Source organism: Podarcis filfolensis (genome assembly GCF_964270895.1).
Source record: "Podarcis filfolensis genome assembly, chromosome: 8".
Taxonomy (NCBI): Eukaryota; Metazoa; Chordata; class Lepidosauria; order Squamata; family Lacertidae; genus Podarcis; species Podarcis filfolensis.
This window is the reverse complement of record NC_139611.1, coordinates 89,257,670-89,277,174: the sequence shown is the minus strand read 5'-3', so window position 1 is coordinate 89,277,174 and position 19,505 is coordinate 89,257,670. Positions and strand designations below refer to the sequence as shown.

General features: G+C 49.3%; 1 protein-coding gene and 1 long non-coding RNA gene across 3 annotated transcripts; both read right to left on the bottom strand.

Annotated features, from left to right (window-relative positions):
- Positions 1-903: 903 nt before the first annotated feature.
- Positions 904-3,982, bottom strand: LOC310769272. Its single transcript, XR_014551595.1, has 2 exons — positions 3,768-3,982; positions 904-1,787 (listed from the first exon to the last, which is right to left on the bottom strand). It is a non-coding gene; the product is annotated as an uncharacterized lncRNA (long non-coding RNA).
- A 2,576-nt stretch (positions 3,983-6,558) lies between these two features.
- TBCB (tubulin folding cofactor B) lies at positions 6,559-17,745 on the bottom strand. 2 transcript variants are annotated; one of them, XM_083627899.1, is made up of 6 exons: positions 17,525-17,745; positions 14,328-14,471; positions 13,144-13,240; positions 11,162-11,353; positions 8,348-8,420; positions 6,559-7,291 (listed from the first exon to the last, which is right to left on the bottom strand). In XM_083627899.1, the coding sequence occupies exons 1-6, from the start codon at positions 17,636-17,638 to the stop codon at positions 7,171-7,173; spliced, it is 741 nt and encodes a 246-aa protein (XP_083484025.1). In that variant the 5' UTR covers positions 17,639-17,745; the 3' UTR covers positions 6,559-7,170. The 2 variants fall into 2 exon arrangements, with proteins under 2 accessions (XP_083484025.1, XP_083484024.1); XM_083627898.1 differs by lacking the exon at positions 17,525-17,745 and adding an exon at positions 15,771-15,907.
- Positions 17,746-19,505: the final 1,760 nt, after the last annotated feature.

Sequence of the window (19,505 nt, the reverse complement as noted above, 5' to 3'; positions counted from 1 at the left end):
TGCTGTGGGCCTCCTTGTGAAATCGACCACCCATGTTCCCAAAATTAAATACAAATACGCACACAAAGGTAAAGCAGTTTTATTCCAGCTGCTGTGCGATAAACAGTAGTGTTTAGAAACACACATTTTTAACACACTACCATCTCCCTTTCTTTCCTTTTGAGGGGCCGGGAGGGAGGGATGGAGGGAGGGAAGAGCTTTTCCCAACTTGCCACTATCTGACAGTAGCACTTGAGGAACGATGAAGCGTTAAATGGTATCCCAAGAACAATAATCCATTTTCAGTATCTAAACATCGGACCGTTCAAGCATCCAGGAGTGATGTGCAGTCAGAAATAAGGAATAAGATGATGCCCTTTGTCTCATTTTGTCTATTCAGTTAACACCATAAATATTAAGTGGAGAAGCAGTAGCTTAAAATGCAGATTATTTGCCTAAGCGGGACCTCCGGTCTCTGTTACAGACAAGAGGCCCTCTGCAGTCACCTTCTACAAAAACCCCTAAAGCTATACAATCAAACCTCTTCTTATGTCCGCCTCCGCTTGCGTCCATTTCGCCCAATGTCCGCAGCAAACCCGGAAGTAACCAGCAGGTTTGCCATCGTTCGCACCTGTGCAGAAGCAGGCAATTGCCGCCCGCACCTGCGCACAATGGCACCTCTGCCAGTGACCCATTTTGACCTCCAGATGAACCTCCAGAACGGATTGTGGTCGCAGGTAGAGGTTCCACTGTATTTAAACATTTGCACAGGAATATGGCAGCATCAGTTCTTTCTCCTGCCTTCAGTGCTTGATGTGGATCCTTGTAGCCATGACCCGGCGGAAACGATCTGGGCGACTGACAGAAAGGTTGTTAAAACAGGGCTCATCCTAAACAGTAATAAAAAAGCAGCTCACAAAGAACTATTTGGCAATTTAGTTTATTCAAATTCCCACCAAGACAGAACAACCAAGGTTACAAGGAAAAATTGAGTCTACACAGGGCACCTAAACCGGTTCAACCGCCATGTGAGCGTGTTGACGATCGCCAAGACCAAATTCCCAACTTCCACACAGCATGCCAACCCCCAGAGTCTCTCGGGGTGAGCTGCGTCAATCAGAACCTGCTTAGAGCATTCTTACATCTGTAGGGAGCAAGTGTTTATACTTCAACTATAAAAAGGAGGAGAAAAATGTGATGGGAACAGAATGATTATGTGTTTCTCAACTGCGCCCTCGAGTGGCAACTGTGGGCAGCTCTGTTCAGTCATTCCTGAGAGGGCACCCAGATCTGTATTCCGGGTTTGCTAAGCTCCTGTCCACCACGTAGCAGCTCCCATCACCCTTGACCGCTGGCCATGATCACGGAGCAAGACCTGCAAGGCCACAGATGCCCCACCTGCAATGCCAGCTGTGCTAAAACCCAGCAGCTGTGAGAAAGGACCATTCCATTAAAAACGGGCAGAAAACCCTTTCCAAAAAGTAAAATTCCTGGCTCATCATTCCTCCTGTTCCGTCCTGACGAAGGCACCCATCTGCTTGGTGTGGGCGCCTCTGAGTTGCTCCAGCTGCCTCTGCCCACGCCGGACGAGGTACTCTATAATCATGACATCCGTCCGGGGGATCTGGGCATTTTTCCTGAACTCGGCCCGTATCTGAGGAAGGAAGCCCGGCTTGTCCTTGCCGGCCCGCAGGAAGCTGCGGTAGAGGCCGAGAACTTGCTTCTGAAGCTTGCTGTGGCGGGCCATGGGGTGTTCGGACATCCCTTCCGGTCAGCCAGAGAGGATCACCCAACGAGCAGAGCAGGAGCTGGGGAACCAAAAGGAGCAGCGTCAGAACAGAAGCTGGCGGGGAAGTTTAAGGGGGGTGCCCAAGCAAGGCTGGAGGAAGGCCCTGGAAGGAGCGGGAGCCTTTCAGAGAGAAAATCAGCCCTGGGTTCGAGTTCCAAGACCTGCATCAGGGGTGCCAAATTGAATAAAATATGGGGGGGTGCCAAAAATTGCGTCTGCGCAGATACCAGAAATGTGCAGACACAATCCAGCCCACAGAGCAATCTCCGCGGGAGTGAACTGGCCCAGGGGAGGTAAACCTTGCTGACTCCTGCTCTACAGCATGCACAGAAACCGCCTTCTTGACCCTTGGTCTCGTCTGCCCAATCGACCAGAGCTTGTCTTTGCATGCAGGGCAAGTCCCCAACTCACCGAGGGTTTGAGACCCATTGGCTGCCCTTGCCTGGTTTAGCCAGCCAGTCGAAGCCGTTTCCTGGGATTGTGGCCGCTGTTGGCTGCCGACAGCTTCTTGGAGTGGCAGGTGAGAGCTGAGTGCCGGGTGGGGACCAAAGGTGGACAAACCACCCCAGATGAAGCGCTGCAGCCTCAGCAAAATGGGAAGAACAGCGAGGAGAATGAAAAGTACAAAATCAGAGGCAGCGCGTCTAATTATTAATGGTCAGTGATGTTTTGAACAGGGGGAGGGCGGGGGGCGGGAGTTATCTTTGGGAGGGGAGGCTGGCAGGAGCACATAGGCCACCAGAAGCTGCCCACCCCCCAACCCAGGGCCAGAATTATGTATAAGCTAAACAAACTCTAGCTTAGGGCGTCACTCTCTTGGGGGCCCCAAAAAAATTTTAAGGAAAAAAAACCTGGATGTACATTTAGAAAATATAAGATAAACAACAAATAAAATAAAACCTACATACAGCAACAGTGTTTTGTGTTAAAAAAAAAGAAGTAAAAATTTCTCCAGTAGCACCTGAGAGACCAACTAAGTAGTTCTGGGTACAGTGGTACCTTGGGTTACATATGCTTCAGGTTACAGACTCTGCTAACCGAGAAATAGTACCTTGGGTTAAGAACTTTGCTTCAGGGTGAGAACAGAAATCGTGCTCTGGCAGCGCAGCGGCAGCAGGAGGCCCCATTAGCTAAAGTGGTGCTTCAGGTTAAGAACAGTTTCAGGTTAAGAACAGACCTCCAGAACGAATCAAGTACGTAACCAGAGGTACCACTGTATAAGCTTTCGTGTGCATGCACACTTCTTCAGATACATTTGTGTTGTAACTCATGGGCCCCCAACCATTTTAAGTTAGAGCTTAATAATTATTTTACTATTAATATACTTCTTCTTAATTGCATTTCACTATTAATATACTTATGGAAGTGAGAGCTGGACCATAAAGAAGGCTGATCGCCGAAGAATGGATGCTTTTGAATTATGGTGCTGGAGGAGACTCTTGAGAGTCCCATGGACTGCAAGAAGATCACACCTCTCCATTCTGAAGGAATTCAGCCCTGAGTGCTCACTGGAAGGACAGATCCTGAAGCTGAGGCTCCAAGACTTTGGCCACCTCATGAGAAGAGAAGACTCCCTGGAAAAGACCCTGATGCTGGGAAAGATGGAGTGCACAAGGAGAAGGGGACGACAGAGGATGAGATGGTGGGACAGTGTTCTCGAAGCTACCAGCATGAGTTTGACCAAACTGCGGGAGGCAGTGGAAGACAGGAGGGCCTGGCGTGCTCTGGTCCAGGGGGTCACGAAGAGGCGGACACGACTAAACAAGAACAAATTAATACACTTCTTAATTGCATTTCAGTTCGACCATGACTTTGATAAAATACGTATTTTGTGCTGCGCAAACGGCTTTGGATACCTATGAGGTCCCTCAATGACCATCTAGCATACATTCAACAAAGGGCAGCTGGACACGGAAACCTCAGCCCGGCCCTGCCCCCCCCCCCCGATTCCGGCGGCCTCGAAGCGCCCGCCCTGAGAACGCAGCTCGAGAGGACCCACCGGCTTCCCGGCGCCCGATCGGCGATCCCGCAAGGCTCCTGCCGGAGCTCCGCTCTCCCGGCTTCCCGCACCGGACTCCGGCCGAAGGAGGGGATTCCCCCTCCGCGCGTCACAAGCCCTAGAACGCTGAGACACCGCCGGCGCGTTCTACTCGCCTCCCATTGGCTCTCCGCTGGCAAGGGGGCGTTCCCAGGAAGCTCCCGGTCGAGGCTGGAGGCCACGTGGGCGGGGAGGTGGCGCGTCCTTGTCCTTAAGGAGACCCCCGGGAAGGGCGGCGCCCCGAGAAGGGGGATCCACGCGGGCGATTGCTTTTGGACAAGCTTTCCGTTTGAGCCGAGCCAGAAGGAATGCCTGGTCCGGCAAGAAAGTCATTTTATTTTGAAGAATAAATCAACAGGGGGTGCACGTGTCCGCTGCTCCCGCAAACTAGGCTTGATTAAGGCGGGGGAGTTAAAGGCCTCGTCCCTGGCATGCCTCCGACACCCGCTAAATAATTGTCCCTGTAGTAGTAGTAGTAGTAGTAGTAATAATTATTATTATTATTTATACCCCGCCCACCTGGCCGGGTTTCCCCAGCCACTCTGGGCGGCTTCCAACAAAGATTAAAACTACATTAAAATGTCACACATTAAAAACTTCCCTGGTGCCTTCGAAATGTCAGGTAGTTGTTTATCTCTTTGACACCTGATGGGTGTTCCACAGGGTGCCACCACTGAGAAGGCCCTCTGCCTGGTTCCCTGTAACCTCACTTCTCGCAGGGAGGGAACCGCCCAAAGGCCCTCGGAGCTGGACCTCAGTGTCCAGCCTGAACGATGGGGGTGGAGGATCATACCGAGAGCAGCCAAAGGTTTCGGGCTGCCCATGTTGCTTCAGACAAGATAGGGAACCTGTGGCCTTACATATACCCAGGGCCGGTGCGATCCCAGAATTGTACAGCTGGGACCACGAGGGTCATCTAGCCCAACCCCCTGCAATGCAGGGCTCTTTTGCCCATGGTGGGGCTTCAACCCAGAACTCCGAGAATAAGAATCTCACCTTCTGCCTAGGGTGCAGTACTGACCTTTGAGGGGCTGAATTTTTATACAGATTCGTTTTTGTTTATCCAATGAATTTCTGATCATATTTTACTTCTACATTTTGGAGAATTTTTATCATTTCTTCAAGATGGGTTTTTGAAATTTGATGTTAGCAATTTCCCTAAGGCACAAAATAGCCTGGCACCAGCACTGCATACCCCTCCTCTGAGCCCTGACCGCCAACTACGCTGGCTGGCACTGATAGGAGGTGGGAGTCAGGTGGGGGGTGGGGCAAAGATGTTCCCAAATTATGGTTTAAGGGAAAGTAATTCTGAGACAGAAGTTGCAGGACTTGGGAGAGGGAAGGGCTGGCATCTACAGCTCAGGCACTGTTCACTGGGGGCTCCCCACCACCTGTCCCGGATGTAGATTCGTTAAGAAGGCTTATGACACTGACTCCAAACTCGTTTCCAAAACAAATGTTTAGCTTTGCTGTCATTTGCTTTGCTTGATGGCTTTAAGCAGCAGATTGGGGGTTGTTTTTTAAAAAAATCCAGTCGTTTTTGAGGAAGAACTAGAACCATAGCTGTCAACTGTTCCCCTTTTTTAAGGGAAATTCCCTTATTTCGAATAGGATTCCTCGCAAGAAAAGGGAAAAGTTGACAGCTATGACTAGAACAGGGAATATGACTATCATAGTAATCTATGAAAGGCAGTATAGTTTAAGCCCACTACCTAACCTTCCCAGGCAATATATATATATATATATATATATATTATATATATATATATATATATATATAAAATTTGGCAAGCTTGCAGAATGCTGCAACCACAAGACCACAATGGTCACATTTCAGGGGAGGCTTAAGTTTTCACTCACATTCCTTTTTGCTCAACTACATGAAAATCTCCCCAATTACTACTGCATTTATCCAGCCCAGCTGTGTGCGAGATGCAACAGCACCTCCTAAATGACACGGCCCTTGACCACAGAGCTTAAGATTTGGGAAGGGCTGGGAGAGAAACCAGGGTGAACAAATGAGGCGGGAGAAAGATGAGTCGGATGATGAGCAAACTAGTTGAGGCCTGGGCGATGAAGGATTTTGAAGGGAAACAGGACCAGCTGAGCAAGGCTGAGGGATACCGTTACCAGCTGAGGGAGGAACAGGCTGCGAAGACGAGAAAGGAGGGAAACAGGGATTCCACTTATGCAGGACAGACAGAGTGAAAGCAGCGCAAGGGGCAGATGACAACTAGCAGCTTGAAGCAGCTGCAGAGAAAATCAGTGTTAATAAGGAGAGGGAGAATATGAATTTAGCAGATGCTTCCCTAGAAGAGCAGAAACAAAGCAGTCTTTGCAGTCAAGGCAAGAGAGGAGCTGAGCCTGGAGATCACACTAGAGGCAGGATGGGAACCTGTGGCCCTCCTAATGAATGCTGAACTAAAACGCCCATCATCCTCCACCACTGGCCATGCTGGGTGGGGCTGATGTAGGTTCCTCATCATTGGTACTAACGGGTCACCCCACCCCACCAGTATTTGTAATCTTCAGAGGCCGGGGGAGAAGAGCCCAGTGGCCGTGCTGCACACACTTTCCCTTGCACAAGGTTCCAGGTTCCTTCCCTGGAATCTCCAGCTGAAGTGATCTGGAAAGCAAAGCAAGGAGATCCAAGGATCTGGAGAGCCGCTGCAAGATGACCTCCTCCTCCACCCAGCCAGGATCCCCAGGAACTCGGTGCGCAAGATGGAAGAAGCTCACACAGAAGCAGCACTCGTGTCTGGAATGTATTTTCCCACCAACTTTTTTTAATTTATCATATTCACATAGCATCGGCCAGTAGCACAAAAAAAAGTTTTCACAATGGGGGGGGGGGGAAATACATGGTCATAGAAATGTCTGCGTTTACTTTTTTTAAAAAAAGCAGGAAGGGTCTTGTACAAATCTGCTCAGAGGTTCTCTTTTCAACCTGCTCAACTAACTGCTTCTGCAACCAGCAGGCCTTACTACTGGGATGGGGGGATCAGGAGCGACTTTGCTGCCACCCCCAGGCCTCACCCCCCCAAAAGGATTGCTGCAACAAGGCAAGGACACTCCAGTTTTCTCTGGGCTAACTGAGCTGGGACAGAAGGGTGTAAACATGAGAAAAACCAAGGGGATGTAGCATCTTCACGGAACAGACAAGAGACAACCAGGGGAAAGGGAAGCGGGGGGAAACCACCAACACAAGTCGAAGAACACACAGCGGCTTTTCGCGCCTTCTCCCTTTGGCTTGCTCAAGTGACCTTGCGCATGGGATCAGAGCGCAACAGCCAGCCATTAACAGAGGCCGCATGGCGACCCGCTCTGCTTCCTTCAGCCACCCCTGCACCTCTTCGTCTCCCCGTCACATTTCATCGTCCAGGCCGTAGTCCACCTCTTCCGGAAAATCCCCCACGGTGACGAAGCGAGGCTTCACAAAGGCCCCATACTTGAGCTGGCACTCAAAGTACTGCTTTCCGTTGACGCTGCCAAGGAGAGGAAGAGCAGAAGAAAGAGAGTCACACTCAGGATGGGGGGTTTCCAGGGATAGCAGTCTGAGGAGGAGCCCAGCAGCTCAGAGGGCGGCCTAAGCCCTGATCCTCAGCACATGCCGCTGACTTTTAAAAAAGGAACACTTCTGCAATCCACATTCTGTGCCCTGTAACAATTACAGGAGTTGCCTGTTTTGCACAGTTTCTTGCTCCGCGTTATTTATCCTGCTCCTGCCATTTTAAAAATCTTTAAAACAACTACAGTGGTGCTGTGGTTTAAGAACAGCTTGGTTTATGAACAACTTGGGATTAAGAACGCTGCAAACCCAGAAATAGGTGTTTTGGTTTGTGAACTTTGCCTTGGAAGCAGAACAGGCTGCACGTCCTGTTGAGTGTGTTCCATTTGTAAAATGAGTCCCCCGCTGATATGGGAAAGCATGCCTTGGTTTAAGAACACTTTGGTTTAAGAACGGACTTCCGGAACGGATTAAGTTCGTAAACCAAGGTACCACTGTATTTGACTTTTAGAAGACACCTGAAGGCAGTCCTGCTCAGGGAAGGCTGAAGTTTTACTGTGTTTTTGATATTTTGTTGTGAGCCGCCCAGAGTGGCAGGGGAAACCAAGTCAGATGACCAGCATATAAATAATAAAATTATTAATATTGTTATTTTACGTTTCAAAAAACGTTTCTTTTTGTTTTGCTGGCTATTAAGGAGGGGTGGGAACCATGTGGGGCTCTGACATTCTGCCTCCAACCGCTGGAAATGTTATTCAGTCACCCCTCTGGCAGAATTCTGTACCCAATACAACATTCTGCACTCTCGTCCTTCCCAAGCCGTATTCCTCTTAAGAAGCTGCGGACTGCCTTTAGACGTAGACCTAAAACACGTGCCGACAATGTGCCAGAAGTTACGGTGGGAACATGCTGATGCTTCAACGTGAAGCTATGAGGCTGCCAGAGCCACCCAGATCCCACTATGACCCACTTTGGGGGGCCAGGCCAGGCAGGACTGCCCTGCAAGAGACGTCTGGTGGAGGGAGCGCTTTACCTTCCGTCGTGCTTCCCCACAGGCTCATCATACTTGATGCCGACCCAGTAACCGGGCTTGAACTCCGTTAAGCCTATGGAGAAGAAAGGAAAGGGGGAAAGCTTACAATCCTAGGTCAGGCACAAGTGCACAACTACCAGACTTTTAGAAGACATCCGAAGGCAGCCCTGTTTAGGGAAGCTTTTAATGTTTAGTAGACTACAGTCATACCTCATGTTATGTCCGCTTCCTGTTACGTTCTTTCAGGTTACGTCCCGCAGCAACCCGGAAGTACCAGAAAGGGTTCCTTCTGGGTTTCGCCGCTCACGCAGACGTGCAAAATGATGTCACACACATGCACAGAAGCGGCAAATCACAACCCGCACATGCGCAGACACACCACTGCGGGTTGCGTTCTTTACACGTTGCGAACGGGCCTCCGGAACGGATCCCGTTCGCAACCAGAGGTACCACTGTATTGTATTTTGATATTCTGCTGGAAGCCGCCCAGAGTGGCTGGGGAAACCCAGCCAGATGGGCAGGGTATAAATAAATTATTATTATTATTATTATTATTATTATTATTATTATTATTATTATTATTATTGAAGCGTGCTTTGGACTATAAGTCTCACTGGAACTTGAAGCAGCTTATCTGTTTTTGCAAGGAGGGAGGGACACTCATAATCCTTGTTCAAGCTGAAAAGCACCATCAAATTTCATAAAATCTTAGAGTTGGAAGGGACTCTGACGGTCATCTATGTTGGATATTCTCTCTCTGTGTGTGAGAGAGAATCATTTGTTCCAGAAACAGAGAAGAACAGAGAAGAAGCTTCAAGAAGCAGCAGAAGGCTGGAGGTTTTTTGTGTATGCAAGGACACTTTCTGTGGGAACTGTTCTTTGGACGTGCGCAGTGTGACAGGAAGTACTGTTACAATGGTTCTGTGTAACTTGTAACTTGTCTCTTGCAGTTAAGAGAAGAGGAGAGAGCACTGGATGTGACTGGACTAGGTGACCCCTTCCAGCTCTACATAGGGTTACCATAGGTCTGGAATTGACCAGACATATCCAGAATACTGTTGTCTCTAGCAGCCTCCAGGTGGAAATTGGTGAGGTGTCTGGGAGAATCCAGCCCATGTCAGCAGTGCCGTTTTTGCCGATTTCCCAGAAAAATAGCTAGAAAATGGCAATTTGTTATTTTTGCGAAGAAAACACAACCTCAACAACTTTTCTGTCCAGATTTTCACTGTTTCAAATATGGCAACCCTTGACAGCTTGCTTTCCCTCCGAGGCTGAGAAAAAGATGGAGAAAACTGGAAACTTATTGGGACAGTGTGACTTTTGTAGTTGTAAAACAATGGAGATCTTCTGAAACAACAATGGGACACTAGCACCGCCCAAGGCATGCTGGAGAACAACAACTGACAAAAGACAGACATAATATATTACAAGGAAGAAATATTGCGGACACACGGGAAGGAGAGAGTTTGAATGCTTCATCTGCAGGTGCAGAAATTATTCAGTGTGTCAATATGAATGGAAGTCATTAAAACTGCAGCTGCGATATAAGGAACTGGTATCTGGACTGGAGCGTAATTGAAATTTATAAGTTACAGATAGGTAGCCGTGTTGGTCTGCCATAGTCAAAACAAAAAAAAAAATTTTTCCTTCCAGTAGCACCTTAAAGACCAACTAAGTTAGTTCTTGGTATGAGCTTTCGTGTGCATGTGTGTATCTGAAGAAGTGTGCATGCACACGAAAGCTCATACCAAGAACTAACTTAGTTGGTCTTTAAGGTGCTACTGGAAAGAAAAAAAAAATTTTTTGTTTTGAAATTTATAAGACTTTGGAACACAGAAATAAAGGAAACCATGAAATCATGAATTCTAGTACGTGGGAGGCCACCTAAATTGTGTAATTTGGCATCTCAATGATTGGTATTATTAATTGTATTATAATCTGGCATTGTTATAATGACTGGATTGTTGTAATTGAAAACTACTAAAAAATTTTGTATAAAAAGAAGCAGAAGAAGCAGAGAGAGAGTGTCTTCGACTCTTGTTGGACTCTAAGCATGCCTTGACCCCGGCAGTGGCGAACGTCCATTTATATTTGCTACCAACATGCTTTTATGCCTGTCAAGTAAACTTCTACATTTCACTGAATCTTTGTGGCGGCCATGAGTGTTTATTGCCTACTGGCAATCCTCACAGAACTCTAGCCCAATGGTTGCCATTAATATGATTTGAACTGATTTTATAATGAAATGATTTTAGAATGTTGTATCATTTTACTGTTGTTAGCCACTCTGAGCCTGGCTTCGGCTGGGGAGGGCAGGATATAAATAAAATATTATTATTATTATTATTACTACTACTACTACTACTACGTGTACGTTCAACCCTGAAGACGCTTCCAAGGATGGAGCTGCGTTGAGATGTAACTCTGCTGAGTGTGGATACTGAGACACACACACACAGCAAAAGTGATGCCGGACGGAATCCTACTAAAATCACCCACCAGAAGTCGATGGATTGATCCAGCAAACCTAGTCCAGCCCCTGCAATGCAGGAATATGCAGCTGTCCCATAGGGGGATGGAACCTGCAACCTTGGCGTTCTCAGCACTGTGTGCTAATCGGCTCATCTCCCCAGTGGTGCCAAATGCGTTACAGAATTCTTCACCCGGTTTATAAAGCGAAACCAAATAAGACTTCAAACTGCTTCTCACACTGGTTTCTGTACCGTATTTTAAATGTCCCCCCTCCCTTCCAATCCCTACAAAGTGATTCTCTTCTGCAGTGCAGGAAGTAGGGACATGCGCCCAGGTACTTACCAACGTACATCACCGTCCCCCGCTTGTTGGGCTGCCCCGCTGCCCGCACCTCGCACCTCGACCCCACGGAAATGGCTTCCGCCAGGGCCTTCTCCTCCATCAGCTTCTGCTCCCTCTCGGCTTCCCTCTTCATCATTTCTTCTGCATTGTACTGCCCCAGCTTACTTGTTTTCATGAAGGAGCGTGCTGTATCTGCAGGACACAGAGAGTGGTGGGAATTGTTCAAAAGGAGTAAACCAGCTTCTCTTCAAGCAGCAAACAGGAAGCTGGGCTCCCTCAAGAAACTCTCGGACTGAAACAAGGCCATCTACAATGGTACCGCTGAGCCCTCTATGAATTAGTTCAAGCAAGCAAGGGAACAAAGGTCTATCTAACCCAGCAGCCTGTTCTCAGCGTGGCCAACCTGAACGGGAAGTTCACAAGCCGGGCCTGAGCACAATGGCACTCTTCTTACTTGAGATTCTCAGCAATGCCACAAGACATGGAATCTTAGAGACCACATAACACCGGTCTTGAAAGACCTACATTGGCTCCCAGGAAGTTTCCAAGCACAATTCAAAGTGTTGGTGCTGACCTTGAAAGCCCTAAACAGCCTTGGTCCAGTATATCTGAAGGAGCGTCTCCACCCCCATCGTTCAGCCTGGAATCTGAGAACCAGCTCCGAGGGTCTTCTGGCTGTTCCCTCCCTGCGAGAAGCAAACCTACAGGGAGCCAGGCAGAGGGCCTTCTCGGTAGTGGCACCCGCCCTGTGGAACACCCTCCCACCAGATGTCAAGGGAATAAACAACTACCTGACATTTAGAAGACATCTGAAGGCAGCCCTGTTTAGGGAAGCTTTTAATGTGTGACATTTTAATGTATTTTTATTCTTTGTTGGAAGCCGCCCAGAGTGGCTGGGGAAACGCAGCCAGATGGGCAGGGTACAAATAATCATCATCACCACCACCACCACCACCACCACAGAACTGTACAGTTGGAAGGGACCTTGAGGTCATCCAGTCCAACCCCCTGCAATTCAGGAATCTCAGCTAAAGCATCCATGACAGATGGACACCCAACCTCTACTTAAAAGCCTCCAAGGAAGGAGAGCTCACCAGCTCCCGAGGGAGGCCATTCCACTGTCAAACGACTCTTACTGTCAGAAAGTTCTTCCTGATGTTTAGTTGGAATCACCTTTCTTGTAGCTTGAATCTATGGGTTCGAGTCCTGCCCTCTGTAGTAGCAGAAAACAAGCTTGTTCCCTCTTCCAAGTGACAACCCTTTAGATATTTGGAAATGGCTATACTATCAGTCTTCTCTTATCCAGGCAGGGTGAAGGTAAAGGAACCCTGGATTGTTAAGTCCAGTCAAAAGCGACTATGGGGTGCAGTGCTCATCACTCTTCAGGCTGAGGGAGCCGATGTTTGACCACAGACAGCTTTCCGGGTCATGTGGCCAGCAGGACTAAACCGCTACTGGCACATGGAGGACCGTGACGAGTGCTAGAGCACACAGAAATGCCATTTACCTTCCTGCCACACTGGTACCTATTTATCTAATCACGTTGTCATGCTTTCGAACTGCTAAGTTGGCCAAAGCTGGGATAGACGAACAGGAGCTCACCCCGTCGCACCGATTTGAACTGCCAACCTTCCAATCGGTCGTCAGTTCAAATCCCCGTGATACGGTGAGCTCCCGTTGCTCTGTCCTAGCTTCTGCGAACCCAGCAGTTCAAAAGTATACCAGTGCAAGTAGATTAATAGGTACCACTGCAGCGGGAAGTTAAACAGCGTTTCCATGGCTCTGGCACGTGTGACAGTGTCCCGTTGCACCAGAAGCTGTTTGTCTCAACCTCTTTCGAAGCGATCCAAGAATGTGAGCAGCTGGAACCCAACACACAAATGAGGAGCCAGTTTCAAGAACCTAAGATACAACTGATGGGATTAGACAGACTCTTTTCTTTCAAACACAGATTAATTTGGGACACTGCCATCAGCTCTCACCTGTTCGCTTGTCATATTCAGCATCGGTTATCTCGAATTTCTCTACCTTTGACACATTTTCATATTCCCCGATGGTTGCACCGCTCCTGTCAATAACCTACAGGCCCCCAAAACACAGTCATTTAATTTATTTTTTTAAACGCAGAAGCAAAAGAGCAATTTCTAAGCTTTTTTTTTTTAAGGCATTTGTTGCCACCAATTGCAAAGGGGCTCAAAGTTCTAGTTCACAGATGGCCATGTGCCGCATGTTTCATTCCATCTTTTTTTTAATAAGGATTAAATTTATATATAGAACACAGTGACACAGTTACTACTAGGAATAGACCCCACTATGGAAAATACTCCAAAAATCAATAGGTCACATAATTTAGTTATTTGCAGTGTGGCACCAATGTGCATAATGCTGTTCAGAGCAACATTAAGCAATGGAAGAGGGCAGGTCCCCATTCCCATGGAACGTGCAAACTACATTTCGCTAGCAAGGGAACCTCACTTTCGTCACCCACTCACAAATCCTTTGACAGAACCCAGTAATCTCCATGACCTACTGCAAATAGGACCAAGTGCATGCAACTGAAATAAAAGCTTATTCTTCCCCATCCCCCCCTTGCAGCAGGGACCTGTCCTTCCATTCTTTACAGAGAATGGTATTTATAAATTTTTGTTTATTGACATTTACTAGCAACACCAGTAGACTGCCCTTCATCACATCATTCTGATCACAGGGAGGGTTGCCAACATATTAAAACATACAGCAAGCATCTAAAAACACATTGAATAAACCTATCATTTCTAAAAACAGGTTAGTGTACACAGCAGCATAGAAGACCTACAGCAGCAGCGGCATTCACAAATTTATTGCCAGTGCATGGAAGAAGTGAAATGCTTTTACTTGGCAGTGGAATCTCACCAGGGCCTCTGCCATCCCCAGCTTTGGGGAACGGTACTATAAGGGGAGAGCAGGCCCTTGACGGCACATGTCTGGCAGCACACTGATGCTGCTGTATAAATAAAAGGGGGAAACAGAGGGAGCACAACAGAAATCTGAAGGGGGCTTCTTATCAGACGCGTAAGAGGCCCTCGTGCAATCCAGGCCCCAGGGCAGCTTCCCCCAATTTCTTGCGATAGCAAAAGTATTATGAGGAGAGCCATTTGATCCAGGGAAGAACCAGCCCAACACTCACATGAATCCTGCACCCGTCGTCGATGGGGTAAGACCCCAGCAAGGCCTCGTCGCTGTCGAGTTTCATCACAAACTTGTCGTCCGGAGTATAGAGCTCGAGGTCCATGCATGATGCCGGACTTCCCACCACCAGTTCCAGCTTACACTGTCCAGACAGAAGCACCAGGCAGAAGGGGAAGAAGAGTATTTATCACAGGCAACAGATGATGTGAAATACGCCCCCCCTGCTCTGTAACCACAACAGTATCGTAACACGAATGGGACCAGTCGTGCTTGTGACCTCTAGTGATGGGGATACGTCAAGGCATCTTAGTGGGGACTGCGAAGCTAAGGTCAGCAACAAGTTTGCTTCAGTCTAAGGCGGCTGTACAGAAGATGCTTTCTGGCCTGCCAGTTGTCAGTCTGAAGCTCAAAAGAGACAGACAAAGAGGTGCCTGTGGCAACAGAGTGTGCAGGCCAGGCACTTTAGGGGGCGGGGTTGCCCACCCAACCCCTCAATTCTTCACAGAATGGCTCTGCAGAGAAACTAGTTGCTGACCAAGGCTCTGCACCTCTGAGCAAGAAAAGGTCTCCCCTCTGTGACGCAGCCTGCACAGCTCCCAGCTCAGGGTGCTAAGTAGGGGATAGGGACATTCCCGACACAGGTGGGGACTGCAAAACAGCATCTGAGTGGAGGGAGGGGAAAGCGTGAACAAGCTCCATCCTTAAATTGTCTCGGTTGTTTCTCACTGCCAGGGCAGAAAAAGAGATGCTGGTGGGAAACAAAAGGCAGAATTTGGCACAAGGCCACATGCTGCAGCCATGGGGGGGGAGGGGGAGAGAAAAAGAGAGCTGGTTGGCCGGCTCACTCAGCTGGGCACGGGTCGCCAGTTGCCAAGCTGCAGTTAATCCCAGTTTGGATGTGTGGCACAAAAGGATTTTTGTTATTGTTGACACAGGCCTGTTTGCGGGGACCAGAGCTCAAAATGGGGTCGAGGGCTGTTCTGCTAAGAACACCCCCCCAAAAAGGCAGAAGCAAAGAGGAGCAAGTTTGGAACTTGAAGCAAGCAAATATAAGGGTTCCCCCCCCCCTGGGATTGGAGGGGGGGGAGATGGGTGGAAGAAAGCATCAGATTTCCAAGCAAGAGCAGGAGGCAAATCCAACGACCATCTGCGCCCGCATGCAATGGGTGTAAAGGGCATGCCATGCAGCTAAAGATCTAGCTGCAAAGCCTAAACCCACATTCCCCCTGCAATGTCCAAGCAGAGGGAGCAGATACTCCCACAAGGAAAAATCCTCTCGTTTGGCGCTCAACGTGCAAGACCTCCCACAAGCAGCCGCAGCTCTCTGCATTCCTTTGGTACCCCATCACACGCGCCTGCAGCGATCCTGCTGCCACCACAAACCCATTCGGCGTGGAGGCAAACAGGCCACGCCACGGCCAGCAGCGCAGGAGTCGCTTACCCCAGGACAGGGCACCACCCCGTCCATGCCAGCTTCCTCTCTGGGGAGCCCGCAGGTGCCGCTGTGCGAACAGGCCAGGCGGCAGGCCAGAGCAACGCAGCAAGCAATTCGGATGATGCTCCTGGCGGCAGCAAGGGGAGCCCTGAGCCACGCCAAGTGGGACAAAGACAACAGGGACAGACGCATTAAAGTGGTCTCAGCACACACCCCCACCCCCAAATCAGTGGGACTTCAGGGGCCCTCAATATTTTCAATGCCCTGGGCACTAATTTCCCCTGGAAATGCACCTTTGTTTGGAATTACAAGAGGGCAGAATGGAGGAGTCTGGGCCAAACTCAACTGTTTTGAGAATCCCCACTTTCGATGTAAAGGCCAGAACTTTTTTTTTTGGGTGGGGGGAGATGTAATGCTCCTGGAGGAAGGGGGGAAAGAGTCCAAATTCAGTCTCTGGTGGGATGGGAGGAATTCAGATTACTCTAAGTCCATTTCCGAGAGGGGGACGCACCCCTCTGAACTGTGTGCTGGGGGGGGGGGTGTCTGGTGGGAGGAGGAAGGCCCCTCCTTTGATACCCCCAACCCACTTTTTGGTGGAAAAGAGGCTCCCCTGGGAATGCTGTTTGCGGTGAACAGCTTGCTTACAAAAAAAACAAAAAACAAAAACGGTGGCCCATTTTCCAGTATAGATTCAGGATGGAGAAACACAGAGCAGAGGAAAGGCGGCAGGCAGGCAGCCTGGGTTGCAGCTGGACTAGGATCCACCCCCCACCCCCCCGCAAGGCAATTTCCCAAAGGGTCATAATTCGGCTCCCTTTCTGCGAGGGGAGGGCCATAATTACGATTATTTGGGGGTGGGCAGGGGAGATGAGGGATCCCATCCATGTCTGCTTTTCATGAAAGGGCTGTTGAGGTGCTGTCAGGGCCGGATTGAGGTTTGATGCGGCCCTAAGGCGCTCCTGAAGCTAATGGGGCCCTTTCTATGTCCAGCTGTCCTTTGTCCACAACAAACTGCTGCTGTTTTTGGTGCTGAATAGATGCTAGATGGTCATTGATGGGCCTCATAGGTATCCAAAGCCATTTGCAATTCACAAATAGGAGCTGACACAACACAAAAGACTGTTGCTGTAGGTAGGTTTTATGTTATTTGTTTTTTATCTGGAAATGTACATCCAGCTTTTTTTCCCCCTTAAATTTTTTTGGGGGCCCTAAGCTATAGCTTGTTCAGCTTATACATAAATCTGGCACCGGCTGTGCTTTTCTTTGCTGCAATAATAGGCCTGCCTGTTTCCAGTACATCTTTTACGTACAGGATGGCGCAGAGAAGAAGCCTCTGGCTACTTATTTATTATTATTGTTGTTGTTGTTTGTTTGTTTAATTAATTAATTTCATTTCTATCCCGCCCTTTACCCGAAGGTCTCAGGGCGGTTCACATAAAATATCAAATCCATAAAACCAACAACCCAATAAAACGCCCCCCAAAAGCCAGCATTTTTTAAAAAGGGTATAGGATGTATTTTAATATTTTTAAAAGGGTATAGCTAAAGCTGGATGATCGTTTCTTAACGATCGGCCTCGCACGTTTTGAGCAGCCCCCTTTTCTAATAAGTAATAATAATAATAATCATATTGGCAGTTTCTTTGGCAGCCCTCTTTTTAAGGGGGGAGGCCATGGGGGTCTCCTCCCCCTTCGGCCCCCTGGGCTGAAGAACACGCGTTCTTTCTCGACACGTGTCGGCGCGTCCTCACGTCCCCTCACCTTGAACTCGGCGAGGGTGAGCCCCCGGGCGTATCTCTTGAGGGCCCGGAAGGAGTTGAGGCTGCTGCTGATGGACACGGACACCACCGCGGGCGTCCCCGTCACCACGCTCATCCCGACCCGGCAGCCCGAACCCCGGAGCCAAGAAACCGCCGCCGCCGCCGCCTCAGCCGCCGCCGCCGCACAATCCCCTCACGGGCCGCTCCCGCCGCCCGGCCAATCAGGCGCCGGCCGCTCCCTCAGCCAGCCAATCGCGCCGCGCCCGGCCCGCCCTCGTGACGTTCCTCGCCAATCAGCGTCCGAGGCTCGCCACCACGCACGAAGAAAAACGGAGCTCAGGCTTTCGTTTCCCTTCCCTTCCCCTCGCCGCCTCTCTCTCATCCGTGAAGCCCCAGCGGGGGAATCCACCAATAGGAAGCCGGGATGTTTCCAGAGTGACCAATGGCGAGGAGCGGTGCGGAAGCGAAGGAGGGGGCTGAAGCCGGCTGGAAGTGAGGGCAAGGCTCCTGGCGGAGGATGTGCGCGGCGGATGCAGGAATGCCCGGATGGGGAGCGGAGGCAGGGATGGGGCGGGGGAAGGTTTGCAGTACTCGCAGTACTCGTAGTAATAACACTAACACCACTAATAGTAATGGCAGGCAGGCATTCACCGATGGGGAGCGGAGGCAGAGAGGGGGAGGTTTGTGATACTAATAGCACTAGTAGTACTCGTAGTATTAATGCTAATAGTACAAATACTACTACTAGTAATTTCTCTCAGGCTCAAAAACATAGCCTGTTGAAATGGAGTAAGCTGGCAAGGTGGGCTCCGTCCAAATATGCCCAAAGGTGAAGTATTTATTTATTTATTTGCTCTCACCTTGAAATATACTCAGAGTCGCAAAGTGATTTCATGCTCTTTATTCAGCTCATAGTGGTGAGGAGGAATGAATGAAAGTCCCCTCAAAGTATCTGCTTTATATACATTATTTACACAATGGGCTGCACATGATTGGCTAATTCCGGAATTCTACTGTAAGCCAATCAGGTTGTGGATTCACTTCTATCTGGAGCATGATTGGGTGGTTCCTGCCAACCAATCATACTGCTGCATTGTTCTAGGACCAATCAGACTGCTGCATTCTGAATCCTGTTGTTCTAGGACCAATCAGACTGCTGCAGTTTGGATCCTATTCAACTCAGTACATAACACACCTTTAGGGAGCTACAGTTCCCAGGGCCCTTTGCAAACTATGGTTCCCAGGAACCGTTGCGGGGGGTTGGACTAGATGACCCCTTGGGTCCCTTCCAACTCTCTAAGATTCTATGATTCTTGGGGGGGGGGAGCCGCATGCCTGACACGTATTGTGTGTACGCGCAGCCAGAGTCGCGGGAGGTGGGTGGGTGGGGTTTCCAGGTGAACGTCGATTGTGGGAATCATTGCTCCGGGTGGCTGCAATTTTCTCACGACACCCGCAACGACATGGTTGGCACCAGAGCGCCAGATTGCATTCCACCCATCACATTTAACCCAGATCGATGCACCAGTGTTGGTGCTGACCTTTAAAGCCCTAAACGGCCTCGGTCCAGTATACCTGAGGGAGCGTCTCCACCCCCATCATTCTGCCCGGACACTGAGCTCCAGCGCCGAGGGCCTTCTGGCGGTTCCCTCATTGCGAGAAGCAAAGCTACAGGGAACCAGGCAGAGGGCCTTCTCGGTAGTGGCGCCCGCCCTGTGGAACGCCCTTCCAGCAGATGTCAAAGCGATAAACAACTACCTGACATTCAGAAGACATCTTAAGGCAGCCCTGTTCAGGGAAGTTTTTAACGTGTGATATTTTACTGTATTTTTGGTTTCTATGGAAGCTGCCCAGAGTGGTGGGGAGGCCCAGCCAGATGGGCGGGGTATAAATAATAAATTATTATTATTATTATTCCCGGGGGGGGGGACCCCCAATGCATTTTTTTTAAATTGAAAAAAAACCCTGTTGTGGTCATTGCT